The sequence below is a fragment of the Watersipora subatra genome, chromosome 10, assembly GCF_963576615.1.
Source record: "Watersipora subatra chromosome 10, tzWatSuba1.1, whole genome shotgun sequence".
In the NCBI taxonomy this organism is placed as follows: Eukaryota; Metazoa; Bryozoa; class Gymnolaemata; order Cheilostomatida; family Watersiporidae; genus Watersipora; species Watersipora subatra.
This window is the reverse complement of record NC_088717.1, coordinates 32199288-32225990: the sequence shown is the minus strand read 5'-3', so window position 1 is coordinate 32225990 and position 26703 is coordinate 32199288. Positions and strand designations below refer to the sequence as shown.

Here is a 26703-nt window from a genome sequence, read left to right as displayed (position 1 = left end):
TTGCAACAAAATTCACATAACAGTTATTTGGTATCATAAGGTTTACCATGTCTTACTCTGCTGTGTCGTAGGTGCCAAATATGTGGAAATGTGATTAAAAGCTTTTAAAAGCTCAAAAACGAACAGTTAATCGCAGCCGTCACAAAAAACCGCCGTAGTTAGGAATTTAGTTAGCAGCGGATTACTCATTTTTAATATTTTATCGCTATAGCGGAACAGACGGAAGAATGGACGGACAGACAAACATTCAGATTAATACAATTATGTGAAATTATGGCCTTCAGGGCCACTACATTTTTGTACATTGTTCCATGCCATGTAGGATGTCGCATGACCCAAATTGACAACTAATACACTAGTTTTCAAACAAACAGGCAATGCTCGCTATTTTTATATAATTTTCAATGGAAAGGCCCAACATTAAAGAACAAAAATATGTATATTTAATATGCAGTTGCTGTAAAATTGATTGCTGTATTATAGACCACTTAAAAAAAAGACAAAACTCTCTACAAGTTAATGCTAATAATTTTATAATATATGATACTATAACCCTTCTAAAGCTCAAGTCAAAGCACAAGTCATACCCGAATTGGCATATATGTAGCTTATATTCTGATAGGGCTTGTATCTACAGCCAGTTTATGGTTTGTGCTTTTAGAGAATTATATGTTTTGATGCTTGTGTAAAAACCTCAATTGCTGCTACTAAACAGTCAACAGATATAAAAACTCGGGTTAATGTCAATTAATAATGTAAATTAATCATAGCATTAAATTAGTCATTAAATTATTAGTTAGCAATTTAATTTAATGTCAAATTCTTAGGTTTATTAATTCAAACTTTTAATATTTAATACTGTAAATAATTTATTAAATTTGCTCTATCTAGTTATCCTGTTAATTAGTTATGATAAGTATTTACAAGCTATAAATCAAAGACAACTAGAGAGCACATTGACTCACCAAAGTACTTAGGCTTGCGACTTGTTGCAGGACTCGTCGGTACGTCTACCTCTGAGTGTTGTCCAACTTCAAGTCCCTGGAGCTCACTGAGATTGGGAGCTTCAGATTTCTTATTCTAAAATCAACCACTCAGAGGCAGTATCTAGAAACTGGTAGGCTGTCTTTACCCTTATTTGAGCCATAAGGGATCCAATGCTGTGTGTCTTTCAAGGTTAAATTATTCATTCTTACATCAGCATTGGTTCCGTTGAAGTATGTATAATTAGATGGTAATACTTAGTTCATAGGATATGCCAGTCATGAATCGTGGCTTTTGTTTCGGAAGGGTAACTGCGTTAGCTATAGCCTACTATGTATAATTTGTAGTCCTTTGTTTCTATGTGCTAATCAGGTATACTAATTTTGCACATATCAAATTAACTATTAGGACAGTTTAATCAAATGCTTACTTGATAATTTAGTGAGCAATTCAGCTTTTGAGAAATGTTAATTCATTAATTCAATTATAAATGCACTTACTTGACAAATCAATTTGTTAATTCAGCGCATAATTCAACTTAATCACAATTTACTTCGTTGGTTCAATGATTATTGCAATAACTTCACAAATTAATTTATTAAATTAATGCAAAATTTAATTTGAAAATGAATTAATTAGTCGATTTAATTATTAATGAAAATATTTTACAAATTATTTTGTTAAAACATAATTAAATTTTATGCAAAATTTAATAATTTAATCAACACATTTATTTTTTAAACCAATTTATTAATTTAATGCTTAATTTTAATTATATCAAAGTTTACTTGGTAATTTAATAATAATACAATTAATCTTCAAACTAATTTGCTGAATTAATGCTTAATTGAATTTAAACAAAAAACAATCTGTTGATTCAACTGTTAATGCATGTTTACAAACCCAAAAATAATCAATTTAATTATTAATGTGATTTTCAACTACAATTTAATTATTAATAAATTTAATTGCAAGTTTTGCCATCACTTCAACCCTGATAACACAAGGGTGGTTAGTGGCAATAATTATATGAATACTGTATGTGATGCTTTTCCTTACCCTGTCCGTCTCTCAAGCGCGCAAGATACTTACCAACTATAGCAAGAAACAGCAGCAACTGTAATTAAAGCGTTAGCTTAAAAGGTTTTCTGTATATATTGCACTACAATTTCAAATACAAAAACTGCTTCGCTTACATATCTCAAACTGGCATCGTCAAGCTGCCGCCATCAGCTAGAGCATCGTCTGGCAAAGAAGTTTGTTATAGTACGTCTACACTTCATGGGCCGAAAATTCAAAAATGATTCTTCAGTAAGTTTGACTAGTGCCTCAATATTGATGAGATATGCGGTGCAATGAGTTAGTGTCACTAGGTAACTCCTAGCCTAAAGCTTGTGTCAAGGAGCATAACCAAAGTTCACCATCTAAGCAGAATTTTTTTCGTAACTTACTCTGTGTTTACACCTTCTTTTGCTTAATATTTTTCATGCTAATATATTGTCAAAACACTATTAGTATCCAACGGACCTGAACTCAGTGTTGCAAACGCAGGGGAACTATTTAACAGAATAACATTTTTGACTGCATCCTTTGCTCTGTTTTTCCACTTTCCTGCTAAATTATATTTTTATCTACTCGCATGCAGGCGTTCTTAATATCTGTAACTGCTGATCTGAGTCTGGTTTTGCATATGTAATATGCTTAATAACTGACACGTGCAAGTGGTATTATTTTTAATATTCCACCTTTAACTCTGCTTGTAAATCTACTTTGATTATGTGAAAGAACCTTTGTCGATGTATGTTGGAGCTATGTAAGCAGAGAAGTTTTTTTTTGCACGTCACTTGCTTTAATTGCAATTGCCGCTGTTTCTTGCTATAGTTGGTAAGTATCTTGCGCGCTTGTGAGACGGACAGGGTAAGGAAAGGCAACCACATACAGTATTCAAATGAAGATCGCCACCAGCCACTATGTTGTTATATCTGTTTAATGATTAGCATACAGGGATGTTACAGATGGTTGCAGATACAAAACCTATCAGAATTTGAGCTATATACCAATTTAGGTAAGACTTGTGCCTTGAATTGAGCTTTAAAAGGGTTATCTTCTTATTAAAATTATTATTATTAAAATGTCTAAAACTATTGACCATGTCTTATAGGGAATTTTGTCCTCTTTCACATGGTGTATACTATACTTACAACAATCAATTTTGCAGCTACTGTTAATAAGAGTTATTTTTGTTTGATAATGTTGTGATCTCTCCATTTGAGATTACAGATACATGTACATGTATATGAAAAATAGTGGGCGTGCCCTGTTTGTTTGGAAACTAGCCATCTCCCTACATTCTTCGATTGGTCGCGCAACTTTCTACCACACTGTTCCGATGTTGTTATAGCGCTAGCGAAACATTAAAGGCTGTAAACGATCTGCGAAGTGGAGACATGATGTCCAATGAAAATGCTTTGTTTTTAGTACCAGGTCGAATTTTAAGAGTTGAATCTAGAAACTCGGTCATTGGTTGTCTCCAATCCTCTATTAGCTTTTGCTAATCCAGCCAATCAAATGCCATGAGCGAAAGGCAGCCACCAGAAAGTTGCATAACTAATATTACACTCGCAGGCTACGTATAACAGTAATAATAGTAAGTTTACAGCATGGCTGTCCTGGACTTCTAGTAACTTTCTTAATTGAACCTTATTCTAGCTGCGGAAATGAATCTCATTAGACAATCCTTTTTTGTAGCAAAAGGTCTCCAAGAATTCACAAAGTATGTATTTTACTAAAGACGCATTTCTCTTCTCGCTAAGTTTTGCTTGATTTGAAATGTTTTACAAGGGTTGTGTTCGCGAGAAAAATAAATTATGATAATGGTATGGCAGTGATAACCAAACTCATTCTAATTATCTATTAATAACGTTTCAGGCGACACTTATTTTAAGACTGTCCTTTGGATTACAATGGAATCCTACTGGTACGATTTTAATAAACTAAAGTTGTACTCAACCAAGTTGAGCAAATAACGTTTCAAGAAATGGGTTGCTCCTAGGCGTCCTGACGAAAATATTGAATTATTCTTTTAGTATTTATGCAGAACACGTAGGATTTGAGAAATCGGCAAAAGAGTGCAATTTCTAATTGTTCAAACTTGATTGCGAACCACAAAAAATAGTAGGTCCGATATCAATTGCTAAGTGGTGCTTACGTAAGTTTAGCTTACGGGATGTGAAGTAAATTTTACTAGAAAATGATAGACGACTCCCAACTCAAGAGCAAGTTCACACAAACTCGATGAGTCGATAACAGACTCGTGAGTGAGCCCATAAACAGACTCGAAGGCGAGCCGATAAACAGATTCGAAGGTGAGCCGATAAACAGACTTGATGGTGCCTTTTCTCAACTGTTACACTCTAGTAAGCCAATCTCAATAATTCTTGATGTTCGGTCAATAGCACTTATAGTGAATGCAGCTATGATATGCTGGCTAATATCACAATGCTAAAGCCAGAACAGTGACAAAAATTTTATGCACTATTTGCTTTAGAAAATCAAGCAGAGCTATTGTAAAGAACGCAGTATATTTATTGGTGTTATATCTCACAGCACCAAGCAGTAATACACCAGCAATGATAAAACTGGAAGGTTATATAGCAAATCAAGAGAAAATCTACAGTTGATTGGCTGCACAGTAATTAGGTCAACCGTTGCCACAATCACATATTTGAATACAAAAATGATAACATTTGTCACTAACTAATCACGCAAGACGAGTATTAATAATTTTTCGAGTATTTGTCTAGTAACATGCGAATCTTGGAACAATATGGTAATAAATGGTTAACATAAAAAACTGCTGGTATAACACATACATATACACTACATTGAACAAGTGTTAAGCATTCGCCTTATAAATGACTATTCAAATTTGACTGCATTTGCTACGAATGTAATATAGATTCATTGAGTCAGCAATTTGAAGCTGTCGGATTATAGGCTTAGAAAAGACATCACCAACTATCTTACGCATGCTGACAGTCTATAAATACTGGTGCACACTGATTGACATTTCATTCGCCTTTACGAGCATGAAGTACTCGTATACTTTTTGCGACTTTTCTTGTAACGAGGAGCGTGACCTACAGAGGCATGCTCGTGTTCACAAACACCGCTGCTCCTCCTGTGACAAAGTGTTCACAACCCAGCCTCTCCTGCAAACGCTCATCTCTGCTGAGCACCGAAGAACACAGTTTACCCAGATCAAACCTCAGAGACCAAGAGCGTGCTCACCCCGCGGCCAACACCATCACCGAGGGCAACACTACACAAGGCCACAACAAGACTGACGACCGTACTGGAGGCCAGCCCGTAACGCTTGCCCTACTCCATGGCATGCAGTGGAGTCCAAGATAGTTCGCCCGCCGGTAGACCCTATCGGTGACGACAGTGATCCTCTCGGGCTACTGGACTCACCAGTCAAAGTCGACTACTGAGTGCCAGTAGTCCCACCAACCTCTTCGGCCCTTTTCAGGGCCACCATTTCCATTTCAAGGGTTTTGTTCTGCGATGACAATAGAGGAAACTCAGTGTCGTACTTACTGTCCGCTTTTTTATTACAGATGCAAGAGTATTAGAACGCTCTAATCTATGTTTAAGGATGGGGGAGTTGTATTCATTTATTGAAGAAGTAATCAAATTAAACTCAGGTTGCATGATTATACAATACACCAGGTTAGCAAAATACTACAAGCAAGCTTACTAAAGTGAACGAGATGGATGGTGAAGTGAAGTGAACGAGATGTGGTACAACAAATCCTTGACAAAGCATTCAAGGCCATGTGGTTACCCTTATGACTCTGGTATCATGGACTGGGAAACTGTAGAAAGCGAATCTCTGATATCCATCACTAGGACATATGCTTACATGGCTGAGATGCCAATGAGCAATTCCAACCACTCTTGACAGGATTACATTTAGGCCAGAAAATATATTAGGCAGAGCGTAAGAATGGAACATTCGAACTTGGTTAAGTCACAGCATTTCGGCTTTAAAAAGTTCTTCACTGTCTGCACTCCTTCAGTTTACAGTTGCTGATCCTTACAGCTTGTAAGTTACAGATGGTCTATCTTAGCCTAAATATGTGGGGTCTGTGTTGTCGGCATATTTTTGGAGTGGTAATCTCTAAATAAGGACTACTAATGAGCCCATTTTTATAAACACAAAATAGAGAAATCACACCTGCAATGTTTCCACGACAAAAACTGTTATATATTAAGGAGAGGATGGAGATATCAAAAAGGGTATTTTTAATTATTTATTATATTTGTATTTATTGATGCCTCTTCAACCTGGGACACTGTGGAAAATACTTTGTCAGCCTGGGACACTGTGAGAGGCACCTTTGCTTATATCATAATTGGCTCATGAAACTACAATTTTTATATATTTGGCTTTTCTACCATTAGCAATTGTAATATTTGCTCTAAGCTGTAATTGTGCAACATCATTATTCCTGAACGTTAGTCAGTGAATGCTGCAGGCCAACGTTGATGGCTGGACTTGAGTATTTTCTTACTTAATGTATATATCAAGGGTGGTGACGAGATGTTTAGATAAGATGTTGGGTCTAGTCCGCATCCCCCATTGTCACTGCTCATCATTGGGAAATGTTATGGATAATGTAGGTTTATCTGTGAAGTTGATACTTCCTAATATCTATGGAGATGTGTGGATGGTAATAAATACCTTCACACCTATTCTAGTTACCTACATGTAGATGTAAAAGTGTTACCACAGCGTCACTATGACTGTATCAACCACAGTGTCACTATCACTATGACTGTATCAACCGCAGTGTCACTATCACTATGACTGTATCAGCTACATTGTCTCTATGACTTTATCAACCACATTGTCACTATCACTATGACTGTATCGACCACTGTGTCACTATCACTATGACTGTATCAACCATAGTGTCACTATGACTGTATCAACCACAGTGTCACTATGACTTTATCAACCACAGTATCACTATCACTATGACTGTATCAGCCACAGTGTCACTATGACTGTATCAACCACAGTGTCACTATCACTTTGACTGTATCAACCACAGTGTCACTATCACTATGACTGTATCAACCAGTGTCACTTTCACTATGACTGTATCAACCACGGTGTCACTATGACTTTATCAACCACAGTGTCACTGAAAGTTATCCCGGTTGTCTGAAATAAGTAAATGTTTGATAGTCCTCTTTGATGCGTCAAAACCGCTGGTTGTAGATCTACCCTACTACCTCGTCTGAGGGTTTTCGTTTTGTATAAATTTCTATGTTCAATCACATTTTCTAAAATGCTCGAAATCCAGTCTAAAATATGCACCTAATTGTGGAGTTGTAACAATTATATGGTGTTATTAGTTCATAAGCAGCATCCTGGTTTTGGTTTTTATTTGTAACCTTGACATTGGTCTATCATAGCTCCATGGTGGTCAAATTAGCAAATTATTTTTCTGTTCGTACTGTAAGATTGTGTGGTAAAATGATAGCATAAAACATAGTTGATTCTAAATAGATATAAGCATATAAAAATCGTGGTGTATTGCCAATTTTAGAAGTGGATTTGAGAAAGCTGCCAAAGGTTTTGTCGCCGCTGATTTGGAAAATGTAAAAGCTCATGGTCGAAATTACATGGTGACTGGATCAAACACTGGTGAGCAAGCTTAAGCATTTGTCACTGTTGAAGACTATGTCTGGTCTAGTCGTACAGGCATTGTGGCAGTCGGAAGACTATACCTTAATACTTGATACACTTGTTTGTTCTTGACATTATTAATCTTCTAGTAATACTGCATTTATAGAGAATTGAAACGAATTACCCCAACACCTCTATTTGAACGCCACCTCTATTTGACCGCCACTTCGACATTCTTTGATCTTTAGGAACCTATAATAGCAAGTGATCAGTAGAAAGTGTTCACAAAATTGTGCTAATAATGACTTGGTTACATCAATAACAATTAATTCCTTTGTTGTTGCTGTTCGTATTGAAGTCCGTTTTCTTATTTCAAAGCTTTATAATTTTTTTGTTAAAGCTTCTAAAGCAACACCATAAAAATAATTAATGAATGTATGAGACTGAATAGTAGTTCCTTGTCCAACACGGTCTTGATACTCCGCCGTATGTAAAAAATGGGTCAGCAATTACAATGGAATCTGTATGAATATTTTGAGGCTAAAACTTCTGTTAAGCACACGTGCGCAAGCTTACACATGGCTAAGAGTTTCTGTTTATTTGCGTGAAAAGTGTATACTAAACGGCAATGTGTAAGTATCGACTAGCTCAGCAGTGCAGGAAAAGAATTGAGGTCACATATACTGTGGGAAGTATTGAACAGCCAAAAGAAGATGAAATGGTTCCAAACACAAGCAACAATCAGAACGCAGCTGGCCGAGCAAACGATGTCAATATTGTTGTTTCAAAAATTTTAATTCTTGTTTTCATAGGTATTCCTAGATGAATGCCTGGCATTGCTTGGGTAATACAAAAGTCTTTGGATGGAAAATTTATTTTTATTTAACATATATATATATATATATACAACATTTACCATTTTAACTTTTAAACTTCATACCATGAAAAAAGTGTTTTTTGCGCAGTTCAAATGAATTAAGAAAAAAAAGAAAACAACTGTAAAGGTTTTCAAACTTTTTTAAAATCTGCAACTTTTAAATTTCATATGATGAAAGAAGTGGTTTGTTGAAATAAATTAGGAGGAAAAATAAAACTGTAAAGGTGTTTAAATGTAAATGTGAAATTATTAGCAAGTAATGGCTAAATACAGTCTGTTTTGCTACGATTACAATGAAAAATTATTTGGTATACGATTATATGATTTTAGTTCATTTCAGTGTTGGCATCATAAGGTGGAAATATCATATAGACGTGTAGAGTGCTATAGAAACCCATATTAATTATCTAGTGCAATCACTGTCTGTTAAAAATCATCATCATTAAAAAATAGTAACAAAACAATATGTTAACCTTACTAAATATAGTTACATGTACCTACAATACCTTTAGCGCATTTTGTAGGTATGATCTGCAAAAAATGTAACATTACAATGTACAACGTGCAGAGTTCTTACCTTGGAGACAGGCGTGTAACATAAATGCTAAATCTAACCTATATGAATTTAGCTTACTGAAAACATACTTGAAGGAAGTTTTAGTACGCATTTTAGCAAACTTTGAACTAAAATTTTATCACTAATCTGTTCGCGAACCCGATTTTACCATAACGGATGACACTGAACTGAGATATAATCGCCAAGTTTTAATTTTGAGAGACATTATTGTTGATATAGTTTTGCGGGAAACAAATTAGCCCTAGTACGACGGGGACAAAAAAGCATCGTCATAGAGCATTGTGTTTCATAGAGCTAATAGAGTTTCAAGTAATACATCATTTAGCGTGAGCACCGAGAAAAGACTGTATACAATATATAGTAAGAGCTATGAATGGTAAGAGCCTTCGTAGACTCGCAGTTAGACAATCAGATATTAACCTGCGGTTGCAATCACTGTGAGTTTAAGCCCAGCAAGCAGTGAGCTTTTTATTCCAAGATTTTAATAGCTATAGCTGGACAGGCAGACATCCTTACAGACGATGACACTCTTTGAGTTTGATATACATTTATACATATATTTTATATAGCTGGACAGGCAGACATCTGAACAGACGACGACAAACTTTGAGATTTATATATATACATGTATATACATATATATATATATATATATATATATATATATATATATATATGTATATACATGTATATACATATATATACATATATATATACATACATGTATATATATGTATATACATGTATATATATACATGTACATGTATATACATATATATACATATATATACATATATATTTATATATATATACATGTATATACATGTATATATACGTATATACACGTATATATATATATATATATGTATATATATATAAATATAACAACGATTACCATTGTAATTTTCAAACTTCATATCATGAGGAAAGTGTTTTGTGCTGACCAAAGAAACAAAATAAAACAACTATAAAAGTGTTTAAATGTAAATGTGAAATAGTTAGCAAGTAATAGTTAATTTAGGTCTGTTTTGCTACGATTACAATAAAAGATGATTTGGTAATGACACAGTTAATACGACCTGAGAAAACAAAATAAAAATCCTTAATATGTTGAATTAATAATAACAATTTGTGCATAGAAGTGTGGGTGTGTGTATAAAAAAGGTTACTGTTCTAGCAAAAGCTATCCATCAAAACTTTGAATACGACGATACTGGTACCTCTTGATACTAGTAAAAATGAGATATCGGACTGTCTTTGTCTGACCGAATGGAGAGAATGTAGAGGATATTCCTAATCGAGATAATACAATTGTTCGCGTGAAAAGTATTAGCCTTTACAGATTTAGCAATTGAACTTAAGGAAAATTCGGATATAGAAGTTCACGAAAACACAAGAAAGCATCGTGTTTCATAGAGTTAATAAAGTTCATAGAGAACGTGTGCAAAGAAAAGGGTATAAGTTGTTTGATAGAGTGATAAAGTCGTAAAAACAGCGCAGCTTGGTGGCTAAATGCACGGTTTGAAATTTGTGGTTGTGATCTTTGCGAGTTCAAATCCAGCTGAATGCGAGCTTTTAATTCCAATATTTTAATAGCTATAGCCGGACATGCTGAAGTACGTACATACACTGACACAAAGACAAACTTTGAGATATATATATACATATTAGCTGGCTACCCAGCGTTGCCCGGGTAATAAAAGTCTTTACAGAAAAGGGATTTTTGTACTCAACATATAACAAAATTTGTCATTCTAACTTTCAAACTACATATCATGAGAAAAGTGTTTTGTCTTATAAACAATGCGAAGTAGTGAGAGTTGCTCGCTATTAGCCTGCGCTATCAGCCAGTACTTTTAATAATGTGAGCAAACAGCTTCTCGTGACGTTATGCTATGACCCGCTCCGTACGCAAATCTGTTGGGTATTTGCTCTCATATAATGACTTATATTGGCAAGCTAGCAATTCAATTTCTGTGGTCTAGTGGGTCGGGGGTCGGACTGACTAACGGCAGGGTCCGACATCGAATCTTCTTTGGTACGGAATCTTTATTCCAAGATTTTAAGATTTATAGCCGGAATGCGTACCAACACACATATTTTGAGAAGTTTATATATATATATAGATAAATATAGTTTGTCTGTGTCACTTGCTTTTGAATATATGTTTGTAGCATTTTATAAATTATTAGTCTATATAACTTATAATTTTGTAGATTTATAGCATACTAGCTGTACCACCCGGCGTTGCCTGGGTAATAAAAAAGTCTTTGGATAGAAAATTGATTTGTCCTTAACATATAACAACATTTACCATTCTAACTTTCAAACTACATACCATGAGGGAAGTCTTTTTATAGTTGAAATAATTTAGGAGAGAAAATAAAAACAACTGTAAAAGTTTTCAAACTTTGTCAAACAACTGCAACTTTCAAACTTTATATCATGAGGGAATGATTTTGTGCAGAACAGGTTCTTTTCTTTGGAGGTATTAGACAATGTGTAACTTCTGAGAATACATGTATTTAATAGATTCCAAGATGAGAAAAAACTTGGGTTAATTCGGAGATATACTTCGGTAAAGTATGTTTTCAACATTTTACACCATAAGCTGTACTGTATACTGGATACTATTAATTGAAACAGATATATATATAGATCGTGTTTAATTGTAACAAAATGTTTCATATTTATGATCATGGAAAAAGAAAGCAAAAGTAAACATTTCGTACGTTTGGCTTTTACAACATCTAAAGCATTAAAGGTTAAAATACACTACTAAAAATTGCAAAAATAGATAATGAAATAGCAAAAAATGCAACAGATAGTTAAATCAAAAATCGAAGAAAAAAGAAAATCTAAATAGCAATGGCCTGTTTACTTTACATCTTTACAGGAGACTCATCCTTCAAAACAGTTTAGGGTGACTTGACCGGAAGAGTTAACTCCCTAGCAAATTTCTTCGGTAGAGGAGACGTCGTCCCACCTGGTTTCTCCCTTTTTGTAAAGAATTTATGAAGCGTGAAATGCTTATCGATTTCCAAGCGTTTCCGAAGCTTTGCTAATTGCAATGCGCATGCTTCAGTTTAGTCGAGAACCGAATTTATGTTCAAGCTCCGAGGCAAACAAATCTCAAAACCTTTGGTGAAAACCTAAGGCTAAAATGGTTAGCGTGCGCATGCTGTATACTTTATATGAAAACGTATCTGATAGCTATGGTGTTCTAGCTCAGTGGTAGAACATCCGGATTAAATGCTTGTCGATTAAAATATTGTCGAGAGTTCAAATCCATCAGAATGCAGAAAACCTAGACTTTAAGATCTATAGCCGGAAAACCGACAGACACACAACATACGATGACACATGGGCATACTTTGAGAAATATATAGATTAAGATTATTATTTGATATCATCATTGCCATTATCTAAACTCGGCTTTCAATGAATCGACGCTCATAACTGCTCTATTGCACATAAAAAGCCAGTTTTTTGTTGCTAATTGTAGCAAAGATATCAATTAATGCAATGAGCTTTGATGCATCACATTAAATATAGTTATCAAATAAAAATATGCTTTCAAATTGATGATAAAATGAAAAGTTGAAAGCTCCAACAAATTGCAACACAGGTTATAAGATCACTGTAGGGTAATTGCAGGCAATAGATATCAACTGGTAGAGGTATTTCTCAGCTTCTCAATGCACATTTATTTAGAGATATATGGCAAGTTGGTAGTGAGTCTATAGCAGATTTCTTGCATCCCGAAAGATTACTTGGGCTCTGCCTGTAGGAGAGAGCAAAATATAGGCGACACTCACTTTGCCAGTAAAAGGGTTAAATTTATCTTTCCAAAATTCTGACCAACTATTCGAAAAATTCAATGCTACCCTCTTTTTGAACATCACTTCTAATAAAGTGCCATTATCTGGGACGGGTTGAAAAATAGAACGCTACTGCGTTCAAGTAAAGGTATTACGGTAGCTGGAAATGGAAACTCATCGGTGTTAATAATTAAAATTGTATGAATGCCAGTTATATTCTAAAGATTTCATTATCCTGTATTTGATGATTGCGTGTGTAGTCTCTATCTTTGTATATGTTTTACTTAAATGAAGGTATAGGCAAGGTAGTGGCTACAGAGCTAGCTAAGGCTGGTGGTACAGTACATCTTGTCTGCAGAAATCCAGAAAGAGGTGAAGCCGCTCTCAATGAGATTAAAGAAGAGTCTAAGAATAATGTGAGTCACCTTTTTCCAGAATTTCCTTCTAATTTTTCTTTCCTTCTAGAATGTTAAACTTAGTACTCTGTCCTAGAATTTTACTGAGCCTTCTTTTTTCCAAAATGTCCTACTAAACTCTCTTTTTAAGACTTGACCGAGTCACCTTTTTCCAGAATTTCCTTCTAATTTTTCTTTCCTTGTAGGCGGTTCTAGTAGGTCATCATCCTTTTAGAATATTCTCATGAATCATCTGTTCCCACAGAGTATTCTACTGAGCTCTGTTCTTTCATATTATTTTAATGGGCTATATCTTTTCAGAATAAACTATTTTCATACTTGTGACTTCGACCAACAAGAGAAGCGCAAATGGAAAGTATTAGTAGTACCTGTAGATAATACCCATCTGAGTCAGCTTCCCTTCCAGAATGTTCTACCGAACTCTTGAATTTTTACCAAGTCTTCTTTCTTTCCAGAATATTTTACTCAAATTAAATAGCAGAGTGCTACTTATGCCAGTCAATAGTATTACTCTGGTCATCCAGCATGTGATACATGTAAATACTTGTATGAAGGTTCTATTGTTTGTAGTCTGTGTTCCTACATGTGGTGGATCTGGCTAAACCACGAGAGGTCTACAAGTTTGCTTGTGATTTTGCAGCCAAGGGAGAAGGGCTGGATGTATTGGTAGGTGAACTGTGCTCAGACATGTTCCATGATTATCTAAGCACTTTGTTCACGACTAAGTTGAGAGATGTGGCAAGCTAAACATGTTGGTAGAGCGGCTATGGATGCAAAGATCTGATGTCTTGTTTATTCTATCTTTTTAGAGATAGGTCTTAGGTCAAATTCAAAGGTCAAATTCAATTTTTATAGATTGTGTTTGGGAAGCTTGTGCATAGGAACAGACGTAATAGCTGTGGCTACTAGCCGCTAAGAGGTGGCGGTATGTTAGTTCGTTGTTTCATCACAATATGGAGATGAGTGAGTGCTTGTTGGCGTGTTATAATTGTTTGGTGTGTGTCAAAGCATTATCGATGCATTTTAAGTTTTTCATGAACCTTGGTCGACTTAGGGGATAACAATGAGAGTACAGGACAAATATTAAAATAATTTGATATCAAATTTTTTTCAAGGGCCCAAACTCTGTGTCTCTGTGTTGTAATTAAAACTGTTATTAATGATAAACTTACGCAAAATCTTAGTAGATTTTATCAGAGAGCATCAGTATTTCTCTATCATTCGAAATTGTTTTTGATATTTGAGGTAATCTGACTGCCATAATAACACTTTATTCCGATTAAAGCACTTAAAAAAAAGTGCCAAAATGATGTCACTAGTAGCTTGGCTACCAGTCCCTCTTGTTATTGATATCAGTTAATTCATTCAAATTGCAGTGTCATATTCAATTCTGTCGGTCTCTTTACCGAAGTGCTTGAATCTGAGTGTTCCAAGAAAAGATCTTATTCAAACTATTATATCTCTGGACTGAGTAAGTCTACAAAGACAAAAATTGTATCAAACTGAAGCTTGATGTCTTTGTTTCATATTGATATCATTTCATTTGCATCACTTCAACTGTGTAAGTTCAAATCTAAATGAATCTTTGGTTATGCCTCAAGCCTACGTTGACAACAGATGTGTATGACAAGTTTTTGCAAATGTTTGATGCAGCATTTTAGAATAGAAACTTAGTGATAAGCGCTTGTCTACCTGACTGATTGCAGGTGAACAATGAAACTTAGTGATAGGCGCCTTGTCTACCTGACTGATTGCAGGTGAACAATGAAACTTAGTGATAAGCGCTTGTCTACCTGACTGATTGCAGGCGAACAATGAAACTTAGTGATAGGCGCCTTGTCTACCTGACTGATTGCAGGTGAACAATGAAACTTAGTGATAAGCGCTTGTCTACCTGACTGATTGCAGGTGAACAATGAAACTTAGTGATAGGCGCTTGTCTACCTGACTGATTGCAGGTGAACAATGAAACTTAGTGATAGGCGCCTTGTTTACCTGACTGATTGCAGGTGAACAATGAAACTTAGTGATAGGCCCTTGTCTACCTGACTGATTGCAGGTGAACAATGAAACTTAGTGATAGGCGCTTGTCTACCTGACTGATTGCAGGTGAACAATGAAACTTAGTGATAGGCGCTTGTCTACCTGACTGATTGCAGGTGAACAATGAAACTTAGTGATAGGCGCTTGTCTACCTGACTGATTGTAGGTGAACAATGAAACTTAGTGATAGGCCCTTGTCTACCTGACTGATTGTAGGTGAACAATGAAACTTAGTGATAGGCCCTTGTCTACCTGACTGATTGTAGGTGAACAATGAAACTTAGTGATAGACGCTTGTCTACCTGACTGATTGCAGGTGAACAATGAAACTTAGTGATAGACGCTTGTCTACCTGACTAATTGCAGGTGAACAATGAAACTTAGTGATAGACGCTTGTCTACCTGACTGATTGTAGGTGAACAATGAAACTTAGTGATAGGCCCTTGTTTACCTGACTGATTGCAGGTGAACAATGAAACTTAGTGATAGGCCCTTGTCTACCTGACTGATTGCAGGTGAACAATGAAACTCAGTGATAGACGCTTGTCTACCTGACTGATTGCAGGTGAACAATGAAACGTAGTGATAGGCGCCTTGTCTACCTGACTGATTGCAGGTGAACAATGCGGGTTGCATAATACCAAAGAGGACAATAGATGACCTCGGCTTTGAAACTAACTTCGCTACAAACACCTTGGCTGTTCACCTTCTCACAAAGACGTTTATGCCATTGCTTGAGGAGTCTAAAGATGCAAGAGTGGTATTTGTTTTTATCTAGGGCTTGAATACGCCAACTGGAACACTCTGTACAAGTTGTTGTGTCTGTAGTGTCTGTTGCATCTGTAGTGTTTGCTGTGTCTTTGTGTCCATTGTGTCTCTTGTCTTTCATCACAAAACATTACATGATAAGGTATTGCCAACTGCTCGGAATGTTTTCCTAACTCTCATGGGTTGTCGTTTGATAAAGATCAGATTTAGTAATGCCCCTAACCACCCCAACAACTCTGTTGTCATGCCCATTTTACAAGCTGTGACAAAGAAAACGGTAACTTCTTTGTATATGCATATAAAATGGTGTACAGAGTGTGTCTATAAGGCGTACACACTTTTAAACAGATGCAAAAAGTTGCTTAAAAGTTGGCCTGTAGACTATTGCCCTCTTCGTGTGTCTGTTGCATGTTGCATTGGTGGCAGAAAAGAAATGAAAAATATAAATTTGGTATTCGGTATGATTTTGAAATTTAAAATTTGTTCTCTTGCTATATATAGGGAGTGTACCAGCACTATGTCACTTTTTATTTGCATTCTCAGTAATGTTATTTTTGACAAATACCTTCACCCTAGTTGTCTGATGAGTTGTTGCTTAGGTCACATGTTTATAGGATGGCCAGTTATCAGTGTGACTAGTTGTGGCTAGTTGATAAGATGGTCAGTTATCAGTGTGACTAGTTTTGGCTAGTTGATAGGATGCCCAGTTATCAGTGTGACTAGTTTTGGCTAGTTGATAAGATGGTCAGTCATCAGTGTGACTAGTTTTGGCTAGTTGATAGGATGCCCAGTTATCAGTGTGACTAGTTTTGGCTAGTTGATAAGATAGTCAGTTATCAGTGTGACTAGTTTTGGCTAGTTGATAAGATGGTCAGTTGTCAGTGTGACTAGTTTTGGCTAGTTGATAGGATGCCCAGTTATCAGTGTGACTAGTTTTGGCTAGTTGATAAGATGGTCAGTCATCACTGTGACTAGTTTTGGCTAGTTGATAAGATGGTCAGTTATCAGTGTGACTAGTTTTGGCTAGTTGATAAGATGGTCAGTTGTCAGTGTGACTAGTTTTGGCTAGATGATAGGATGCCCAGTTGTCAGTGTGACTAGTTGTGGCTAGTTGATAGAATGTCAGTTATTAGTATCTCCAGGTAACACCTGTGATAATTATCGTCTGTCTGTTTATTAAACAGCATTTGCTCCAATGTCAGGTCACAGTGTCATCTGCTGGAATGCTGACACAGAAATTGGATGCAGATGACGCGCAGAGTGAAAAGGCGAACTTTTTTACATCTGCTTACACTCCACCCGCACAGCAAAAAAGACAGCAAGTTGTCATGTCTGAGATGTATGCCTCCAGGCATCCGCTTGTTCACTTCAGTACTATGCATCCTGGATGGGCCGACACTACAGGTACTTGTGCTGTAGCTGCAGCATACACATCTCAACACTGCTATAAATATGTCTATTATTTCAGCAACGTACAGCAGTATTCTACATGTATTGAAAGGTTTTTAGTGTGCGTAGTCTTTGAATGTGATGGTTTTCTCACCCTCCTTTTGAAAGGGTTAATAAATGTGAATCCATTTGTGCTGAAGGGGTATAAACTAAAGTTCAGCCCTTGCGTTGCACATTGATTTTCATATGACCTTGCCCCATATTCCAAATCTTTCTTAACCAAAAGCTTAAAGTGTGACATAAAAGTAACATTTTACAATTATTATATTAAAATTACATATATTATATATATATATATATATATCTATTTATACATAGAAATCTCAGTATTTGTCTGTCATCTGTCTGTCCTTTTATGGCGAGAACGTCATAGCAATGAAAAATCACCTTCATACTAGATTTAAACTCGCGACATTAAAATCGCAAATCTACTAACAAGCGTGTGTAACATAAAGGCTAAGCCGTTTTTATCATGCCCATCGCTCTCACCGTATAATGTGTATTCTTTTTTCAATTGCACTCGCTAAAGGTGCAATTCTTTGATATTAATTAATATTACCTTTAAAAAATTTTTAAAGTTAATTTTTTAACATTACTTATTTTTTCAATTTGTAATTTTCAAACGTGCCGTTTCAATTTTAAATATGGCGTTACACTTATTTTCAGTTTTTCTCAAGGTTCAATCGCTAAATCTGTAAAGGCTTTATACTTTTCACGCAGACATTTGCTTAATCTCGAGTAGGAATCACCTCCACATTCTCTCTTCGTTCGGTCGGACAAAGACAGTCCGATAAATCATTTTTGCGTTTGTACCAATATCAAGAGGTACCAGTATCGAGAGGTACCAGTATCGAGAGGTACCAGAATCGAGAGATACCAGTATTGAGAGGTACCAGTATCGAGAGATACCAGTATCGAGAGATACCAGTATCGAGAGGTACCAGTATCGAGAGGTACCAGTATCGAGAGGTACCAGTATCGAGAGGTACCAGTATCGAGAGATACCAGTATCGAGAGGTACCAGTATCGAGAGGTACCAGTATCGAGAGATACTAGTATCGAGAGATACCAGTATCGAGAGGTACCAGTATCGAGAGATACCAGTATCGAGAGGTACCAGTATCGAGAGGTACCAGTATCGAGAGATACCAGTATCGAGAGGTACCAGTATCGAGAGATACCAGTATCGAGAGGTACCAGTATCGAGAGATACCAGTATCGTGAGATACCAGTATCGAGAGATACCAGTATCGAGAGGTACCAGTATCGAGAGGTACCAGTATCGAGAGGTACCAGTATCGAGAGATACCAGTATCGAGAGGTACCAGTATCGAGAGGTACCAGTATCGTCGTATTCAAAGTTTTGATGGATAGCTTTTGCTAGAACAGTAACCTTTTTTATACACACCCACACTTCTATGCACAAATTGTTATTATTAATTCAACATATTCATGATTTTTATTTTGCTTCTCAGTTCATATTAATTGTATCATTACCAAATGATTTTCCATTGTAATCCTAGCAAAACAGACTCCATTGTAATCCTAGCAAAACAGACTTTATGTAGCCATTACTTACTAATTCTTTCACATTTAAACACCTTTACAGTTCTTTTATATTTTCTATTAATTCATTTGAACTGCACAAAACACTTCTCTCAAGATATGTAGTTTGAAAGTTAGAATGGTAACTGTTGTTATATGTTGAATAAAAATAGGTTTTCTGTGCGAAGACTTTTTATTACTCGGGCATTCAGCGAGTATATACGTCTATATGAATCTCAGCGTTTGTTTGTCTTTTCGTTTTCATCCCTGTGTCCAGCTATAGCGATTTAAATATAGCATTGAAAAGTCCGCATCGCAGAAAATTTCATCTGGGCCATTAACAAGGTGACAAGCTGCCCATTAAGCTACATGGGATACATTGGATTCATTTAGCAGATAGGCATTATCTGGGTTAAAATGCTCCTGTGTTATGCTCCTGTGTCACTAAAGCTTGCTTTAATGGCTTTTATTAATAAGCTTAGCAATACGTATATTATCTTACTCAAATTAACCAGTAGCAACTACATTACCTGCCACTGTAAGTTGTTTTTATAATCTGTGCAACGCCAGGTATTCATGTAGTACATATGTATATATATATATATATGTATAAGCTCATGCTACAGATAGTACTGTTTCGGCTATATATATATATATATATTTAGCCGAAACTTATATATATATATATCTATATATATATATTTATATATATATTTATATATATATATGATATATGTACATCACATATATATTTGATATATAATCAGATCACCAAGCTTAAATGCAGAACTGGGTAGATGTATGGAGTTAATGCTAAATTATAGACACATATTAGATGTGACAAACCTCTATCTTAGCAGCTGTATTATTATAGACACATACAATGTATTAGATGTGACAAACCTCTATCTTAGCAGCTGTATTATTATAGACACATATTAGATGTGACAAACCTCTATCTTAGCAGCTGTATTATTATAGACACATATTAGATGTGACAAACCTCTATCTTAGCAGCTGTATTATTATAGACACATATTAGATGTGACAAACCTCTATCTTAGCAGCTGTATTATTATAGACACATATTAGATGTGACAAACCTCTATCTTAGCAGCTGTATTATGTCTTCCATATAACCATGCCTCATATTCCAAATATTTCTTAAACAAATGCTTAAAAATTTTACGTAAAATTTCGTTTAACAATTATAATGCTAGGTGAATGCCCAGCATTTCATGGGTAATAAAATTTGTTTTTTGCAAAAAAAATTATTTTTAATCGATATATACAACATTTACCCATCTAACTTTTAAATTAAGGTGGTTGTTTATTTCTGCTTGTGCTATAAGTTGAATTAAAGTTTATGCTATATACAGTGGACCCCTGCCATACGAAATTACAGTGGAACCCTGCCATAGGACAGTTTATGCTATATACAGTGGACCCCTGCCATACGAAATTACAGTGGACCCCTGCCATAGGACAGTTTATGCTATATACAGTGGACCCCTGCCATACGACATTACAGTGGACCCCTGCCATAGGAAGGTTTATGCTATATACAGTGGACCCCTGCCATAGGACAGTTTATGCTATATACAGTGGACCCCTGCCATAGGACAGTTTATGCTGTATACAGTGGACCCCTGCCATAGGACAGTTTATGCTATATACAGTGGACCCCTGCCATACGACATTACAGTGGACCCCTGCCATAGGACAGTTTATGCTATATACAGTGGACCCCTGCCATAGGACAGTTTATGTTGTATACAGTGGACCCCTGCCATAGGACAGTTTATGCTATATACAGTGGACCCCTGCCATACGACATTACAGTGGACCCCTGCCATAGGACAGTTTATGCTATATACAGTGGACCTCTGTCATAGGACATAACAGTGCACCCTCAGGATATGATTACCCTGACATAGGACATAACAGTGCACCCTCAGGATATGATTACCCTGCCATAGGACATTACAGTGCACCCTCAGGATATGATTACCCTGCCATAGGACATAACAGTGCACAATCAGGATAAAACCCTGACATGCAATTTTTTTACCTTACGAAGTTGAACGTGATGATTTTTTCACCTCACCATACTTATTGGTGAGGTGAACCATACTTATTGGTGAGGTGAACCATACTTATTGGTGAGGTGAACCATACTTATTGGTGAGGTGAACCATACTTATTGGTGAGGTGAACCATACTTATTGGTGAGGTGAACCATACGAATCTTATTTCACTATAAGAATTCAACAAAATTTTCCCTCGAGTTCAAATTGCTTATTTTCGGTGTGCTTGTTACGTACGTCAAAATAAACAAGACACCGATGCTGTTTGTCAAAAATATTTTCACAACGCCTGAAAGAGACATGATGACCGATTTCTCTCAGTTCAGCAGTTCTCGTGTGTAAAACGGTAATATTTTCCCTTCAAAGCCAGTAGCAAAGTTGGAGTTGCAATCCTTTTCATACAGCTTCTAGTAGACAGACAACTTCAATTACTTTGTTAACAAAATTCCACTTCATCCACAGCATCATTCGGGTTTATTTGCTGAATTAGGTTGAAAATGTTTTAAACAGGTCCGATTAAAGTTATAGTGAAACCAAAAACAAAAACTGATAAGGGATAAAATTTTAATGATAAAAAGTTGAAATTCAGTGAAATAGTTAAAAATACACATTAAAACTTGGCTTCAAGTGTATGTGTTTAGTAAGCTAAACTTATTCAAAGTGAATTCAAAGTTTTTGTTATACGTACTTCTATCTTGAAGGTAAGAACTTGGTACGGTATGTAGTAGCGTACCTCATAGCACATTGTAACGTTACATTTTAATGCGGATCATAACCAATAAATTCACTTAATGTAATAAAGTTACTGTAGGTAACTATAGTTACCAAAGTTAGCATACTATTTTGTTAATAATTTTCAATATGTACAGCTCTTATATACCAGGGGATGTTTGCATTATATAATTACTTTGGTTTCTATATCCCTACATAGGATTTTTTTACCATATGATGCCAACCATGGAACGGATCAAAATCGTATCCTGAGGGTGCACTGTAATTCATTCCTGTGTTGGCATAATAAGGTGAAAATGTTGTATAGAGGGGTATAGAAACCCATAATAATTATCTAATGCAAACACTCCCTGGTAAAAAACATCAAAATTTTATATACATACTGTACATATTAAAAATTAGCAACAAAATAGTATATAAACCTAAATACTATATATATATTATAGTAATTATAGTTACCTATAAGAACTTTAGTGTATTTAGTGGTTATGATTTGCTTATGATTATGGTTATGATTACGATTATGGTCCTTCTTTGTCGTTATTAATCTTAGGGCCCATGGCTAATGAATTAAAGTTATATATGTAGTTATATAGTTGAATATGTATAATGAATTAAAGTTTAAAGTAAATATTATATTAAACACTAAAATGTGCAGTAAATTTTCCCTTTCCTTTACTTTTCACTAATTTTCATTTCACTCACGTAATATCAAGCATTTACGAAACACGAAGAATGCTGAAGTGAGAGAAAGCGAACATCGGTATCTCTTACAGGCATTGTAGGAGGGATTTTGGCGGATAGCATATTACAATAGCTTTTTTGTTATTGCGATGTATTCAGCACACCGGTCGCCAAATCTGAATTTCGAGTGACATTTTTGTTGATGTCGAATGGCGAAAAAATACCATGATGAGGGGAAGGAAAGACACCGTGTTCTCCATCGTAAAGTGAAAAAACCATAAAACAGGGAATCGTAACTCAGGGGTGCACTGTATACCTATGTATTTATAGAATTTTATAGAAGTCTGGGCACATTTTTTTTCTCCAGTAGTTCAAGTGCGCTAGCGTGAAGCGTTCATATTTTAACCAATTACCATTAAAGAATGGCAAGTCAAATAATGTGCACAATTATTCCATAGTATGGCAAGTCGGTTTTGTGGCATAGTGGATAGCACACCTGTTTGCAGAACTGGGGTTTTCGAGTTCAATTCCAGTGCGAAGAGGTTTTTCAATCACTATGTTTCCATGGTGCGCAGTACTGCGAAGCAGCCCCCTCCGAAGTCGAGGGGATTGTACGTTTCTATGCTGCGCAGTGGTTTTCAGCAAATACCGCAAATTAGCCAGAGAAGAGAAATTGTATAAATCGAATCGCCTGATGGAGAAATAGAATCGATCACGGATACCGAACGTCATAAACGGTCTTTTTATGATTCTGTCGTCATTATACTTTTATTTACAATACACATTCACAAGATTTTACAAACCTTAACACATTTTTTACACAGTAATGTATTTTTAATAAGTATTTTTAAGTAATATATTATTTAAACGTTTATTTAGTACTTGCCACCTATTTTTCGAAAAGTGTTGGCATCGATAACAAAGTCCAGGAAAGTAATCACCTCATCATCCTCGTGAATGCAGACCATAATTAAATTTAGGTGAAAGAAGATCGGAAGAATAGTAAAAAACAAGATTAGCAGGACAACCTTTGTACTAGTTTATGGCCCTCGAAGAATCCGTCTTCACGGCATGAGAGCTATGCGCAGCCACTGCGCAGTCGCTGTTTCCTTGCTGCGAATTCGCACTGGCTTCGCACTGATCAGTGCGCAGTGATTTCAGTGCGAAGACGCCGTTTCCACGATTCGGAGATAGCGCAACTCCGAAGCACTGCGCATCATGGAAACATAGTGATTCCTAAAACTTTATCACGATAACAGGACATACGGATGACAAACAAACACTTAGACTTATATATAGATGTAGGCATAGGAATAAACCGTCGCAACAAGATATAGTGTTGAGAATTTTGTTTATAAGTTGTCGGTGAATATCTCTGTCTACATGTAGGTCTCTCTGTCTATCTCTCTCTCTCTCTGTCTGTCTCTATGTCTGTCTCTATGTAGGTCGTATAATGTTATAAAGCGATGTCAGTTCCTAATTCAATTAGTAATTAATGCATCCTCAACCCTTTGAAATAAACCATCTAAAAGCAACATATTTATTTAATTGTACTAATTCCCCACCTATGCTCACAAAGTAACGGATGCCTATTTAGTGGTTGCGATCTGGAATAAAATCTATTATTTTTATGTAGGTGCTGTAGGAAGTTTTTACATTCCAGACAGATGTAGCGGCTAACAGCGGTGTGGGAAATATTTGCCAGCAACATGTTCGATACGCTACATTTTTTTACGCCAACATCACATAAACTTGAAACTTAAATTAATTTAGCTTGCTAAGCACACACTTGAAATAAGTTGTAATCTTTCACACAACTTAATTCTAATTTTGTCTTCGTTCTAATTTTTTATTATTGTCTTCCGGCTTGGTTCATTTTAACTCACTTTTTGATTCTCTTTCACATTCACTTTCAGTCTGATTTTTTAAATTGATCCAACGGGAAAGACTGAGCGATGCCCTTTTGCCATTTGTCTTCCGCCCTCTTGCCATTTGTCGTTGCCTTCTTGAAATTTGTCTTCCGCCCTTTTGCCATTTGTTTTCCGCCCTCTTGCCATTTGTCGTCTGCCCTCTTGCCATTTTTAGGAATTTAGGAGCTATACATGTTAATCTCTGTACGTCTTTTAGTTCTTACCTACCTATTCTAGGTTCACCCAAAAAACCTTCCTAACAATCTCATATTTGGTATGCCGCAGTAGTCATACAGTTTAGAACATACGATATGCACTGTACATGCAGGTGTTAAGGAAGCTATGCCAGCTTTCTATAGAGCTATGAAATCAACGCTGAGGAGCCCTGTGCAAGGTGCTGATACAGTCGTCTGGTTAGCTCTTTCTCCTGCAGCTAAATTGGTCAAAAGTGGACAATTCTTTCAAGGTGTGTCTGAAAATCTTGTGCATATTAATATGAACTAAAAAGGATCTGAAAATGAAGTTTAGTACAGAAAGGGTTGTTGTATGCATGGCAGCTGATGCAGGTGCTTTCAATACTAGTACATGTTATAGACCGTCAGCCAGTTGCCACTCATCTACCGCTATGCTGCACACAAGAGTCTGAGTCAGATAGGAAGAGGTTTATGAAAGTGTTAGACGAGATGTTGGACCAGGTCAAGAATTCGCTAGCGTAGTATATGCTGAGGTTACGTGTGAATGTTTTATGAATTAGTTTCTGATCGGACACTTTCAACTTATTTTGAACAGATAACAACACTTATAAATCGTTGTGGGGATAAAATTGTGCATTTTATCCCATTTTGTTGAACAATCAAATGTATAGTTACTGTTTGGACTAACTCTATCACCCATGATGCTCTCAGCTGATTGATAAAGATCAAATCTGTTATGAAGTGAGTTATCCTACATTTTCAACTGTTTTTATTCATATTGGTTGATTCATATTTATTGTGATATGAAAATAAATGCAGCAATAGCATGAAGCAGCAAGTTTTAATGAGAAAAGGTCACTGTCCAGGCAGTCTCTGTCTAACATTGTTGAGCTTTGCATTTGCACATCAATTCACTTACTCATGTGAAACAAAGCTCCACCTCTCATAAGCTCCACCTTTCATAAGCTTCACCTCTCATAAGCTCCACCTCTCATAAGCTCCACCTCTCATATGCTTCACCTCATAAGCTCCACCTGTCATAAGCTTCACATCTCATAAATTCACATCTCAAAAGCTCCACCTCTCATATGCTTTACCTCTCATAAGCTCCACCTCTCATAAGCTCCACCTCATAAGCTCCTCCTCTCATAATCTTCACCTCTCATAAACTTCACCTCTCATAAGCTTCACCTCTCATAAGCTCCATCTCTCATAAGCTCCACCTCTCATAAGCTCCACCTCTCCTAAGCTTCACATCTCATAAATTCACCTCTCAAAAGCTCCACCTCTCATATGCTTCACCTCTCATAAGCTCCACCTCTCATAAGCTCCACCTCTCACAAGCTCCACCTCTCATAAGCTCCACCTCTCATGAGCTTCACCTCTCATAAGCTCCACCTGTCATAAGCTTCACCTCTTATAAGCTCCACCTGTCATAAGCTTCACCTCTCACAAGCTCCACCTCTCATGAGCTCCACCTCTCATAAGCTTCACCTCTCATAATCTTCACCTCTCATAAGCTTCACCTCTCATAAGCTTCACATCTCATAAGCTTCACCTCTCATAAGCTTCACCTCTCATAAGCTTCACCTCTCATAAGCTCCACCTCTCATAAGCTCCACCTCTCATAAGCTCCACCTCTCATAAGCTCCACCTCTCATAAGCTTCACCTCTCATAAGCTCCATTTCTCATAAGTTCCATTTCTCATAAGTTCTACCTTTCATAAGCTTCACCTCATAATCTTCACCTCTCATAAGCTCCACCTCTCATAAGCTCCACCTCTCATAAGCTCCACCTCTCATAAGCTTCACCTCTCATAAGCTCCATTTCTCATAAGTTCCATTTCTCATAAGTTCTACCTTTCATAAGCTTCACCTCATAATCTTCACCTCTCATAAGCTCCACCTCTCATAA

At 36.2% G+C, this 26703-nt stretch overlaps 1 protein-coding gene across 1 annotated transcript; it reads left to right on the top strand.

Annotated features, from left to right (window-relative positions):
- The first annotated feature begins 3478 nt into the window (after positions 1–3478).
- On the top strand, positions 3479–25613 carry LOC137405817 (dehydrogenase/reductase SDR family member 12-like). The gene is made up of 8 exons (XM_068092231.1): positions 3479–3757; positions 7605–7702; positions 13254–13375; positions 13946–14041; positions 16036–16179; positions 17390–17591; positions 24923–25060; positions 25189–25613. The coding sequence occupies exons 1-8, from the start codon at positions 3702–3704 to the stop codon at positions 25308–25310; spliced, it is 978 nt and encodes a 325-aa protein (XP_067948332.1). The 5' UTR covers positions 3479–3701; the 3' UTR covers positions 25311–25613.
- The last annotated feature ends 1090 nt before the right edge of the window (positions 25614–26703 follow it).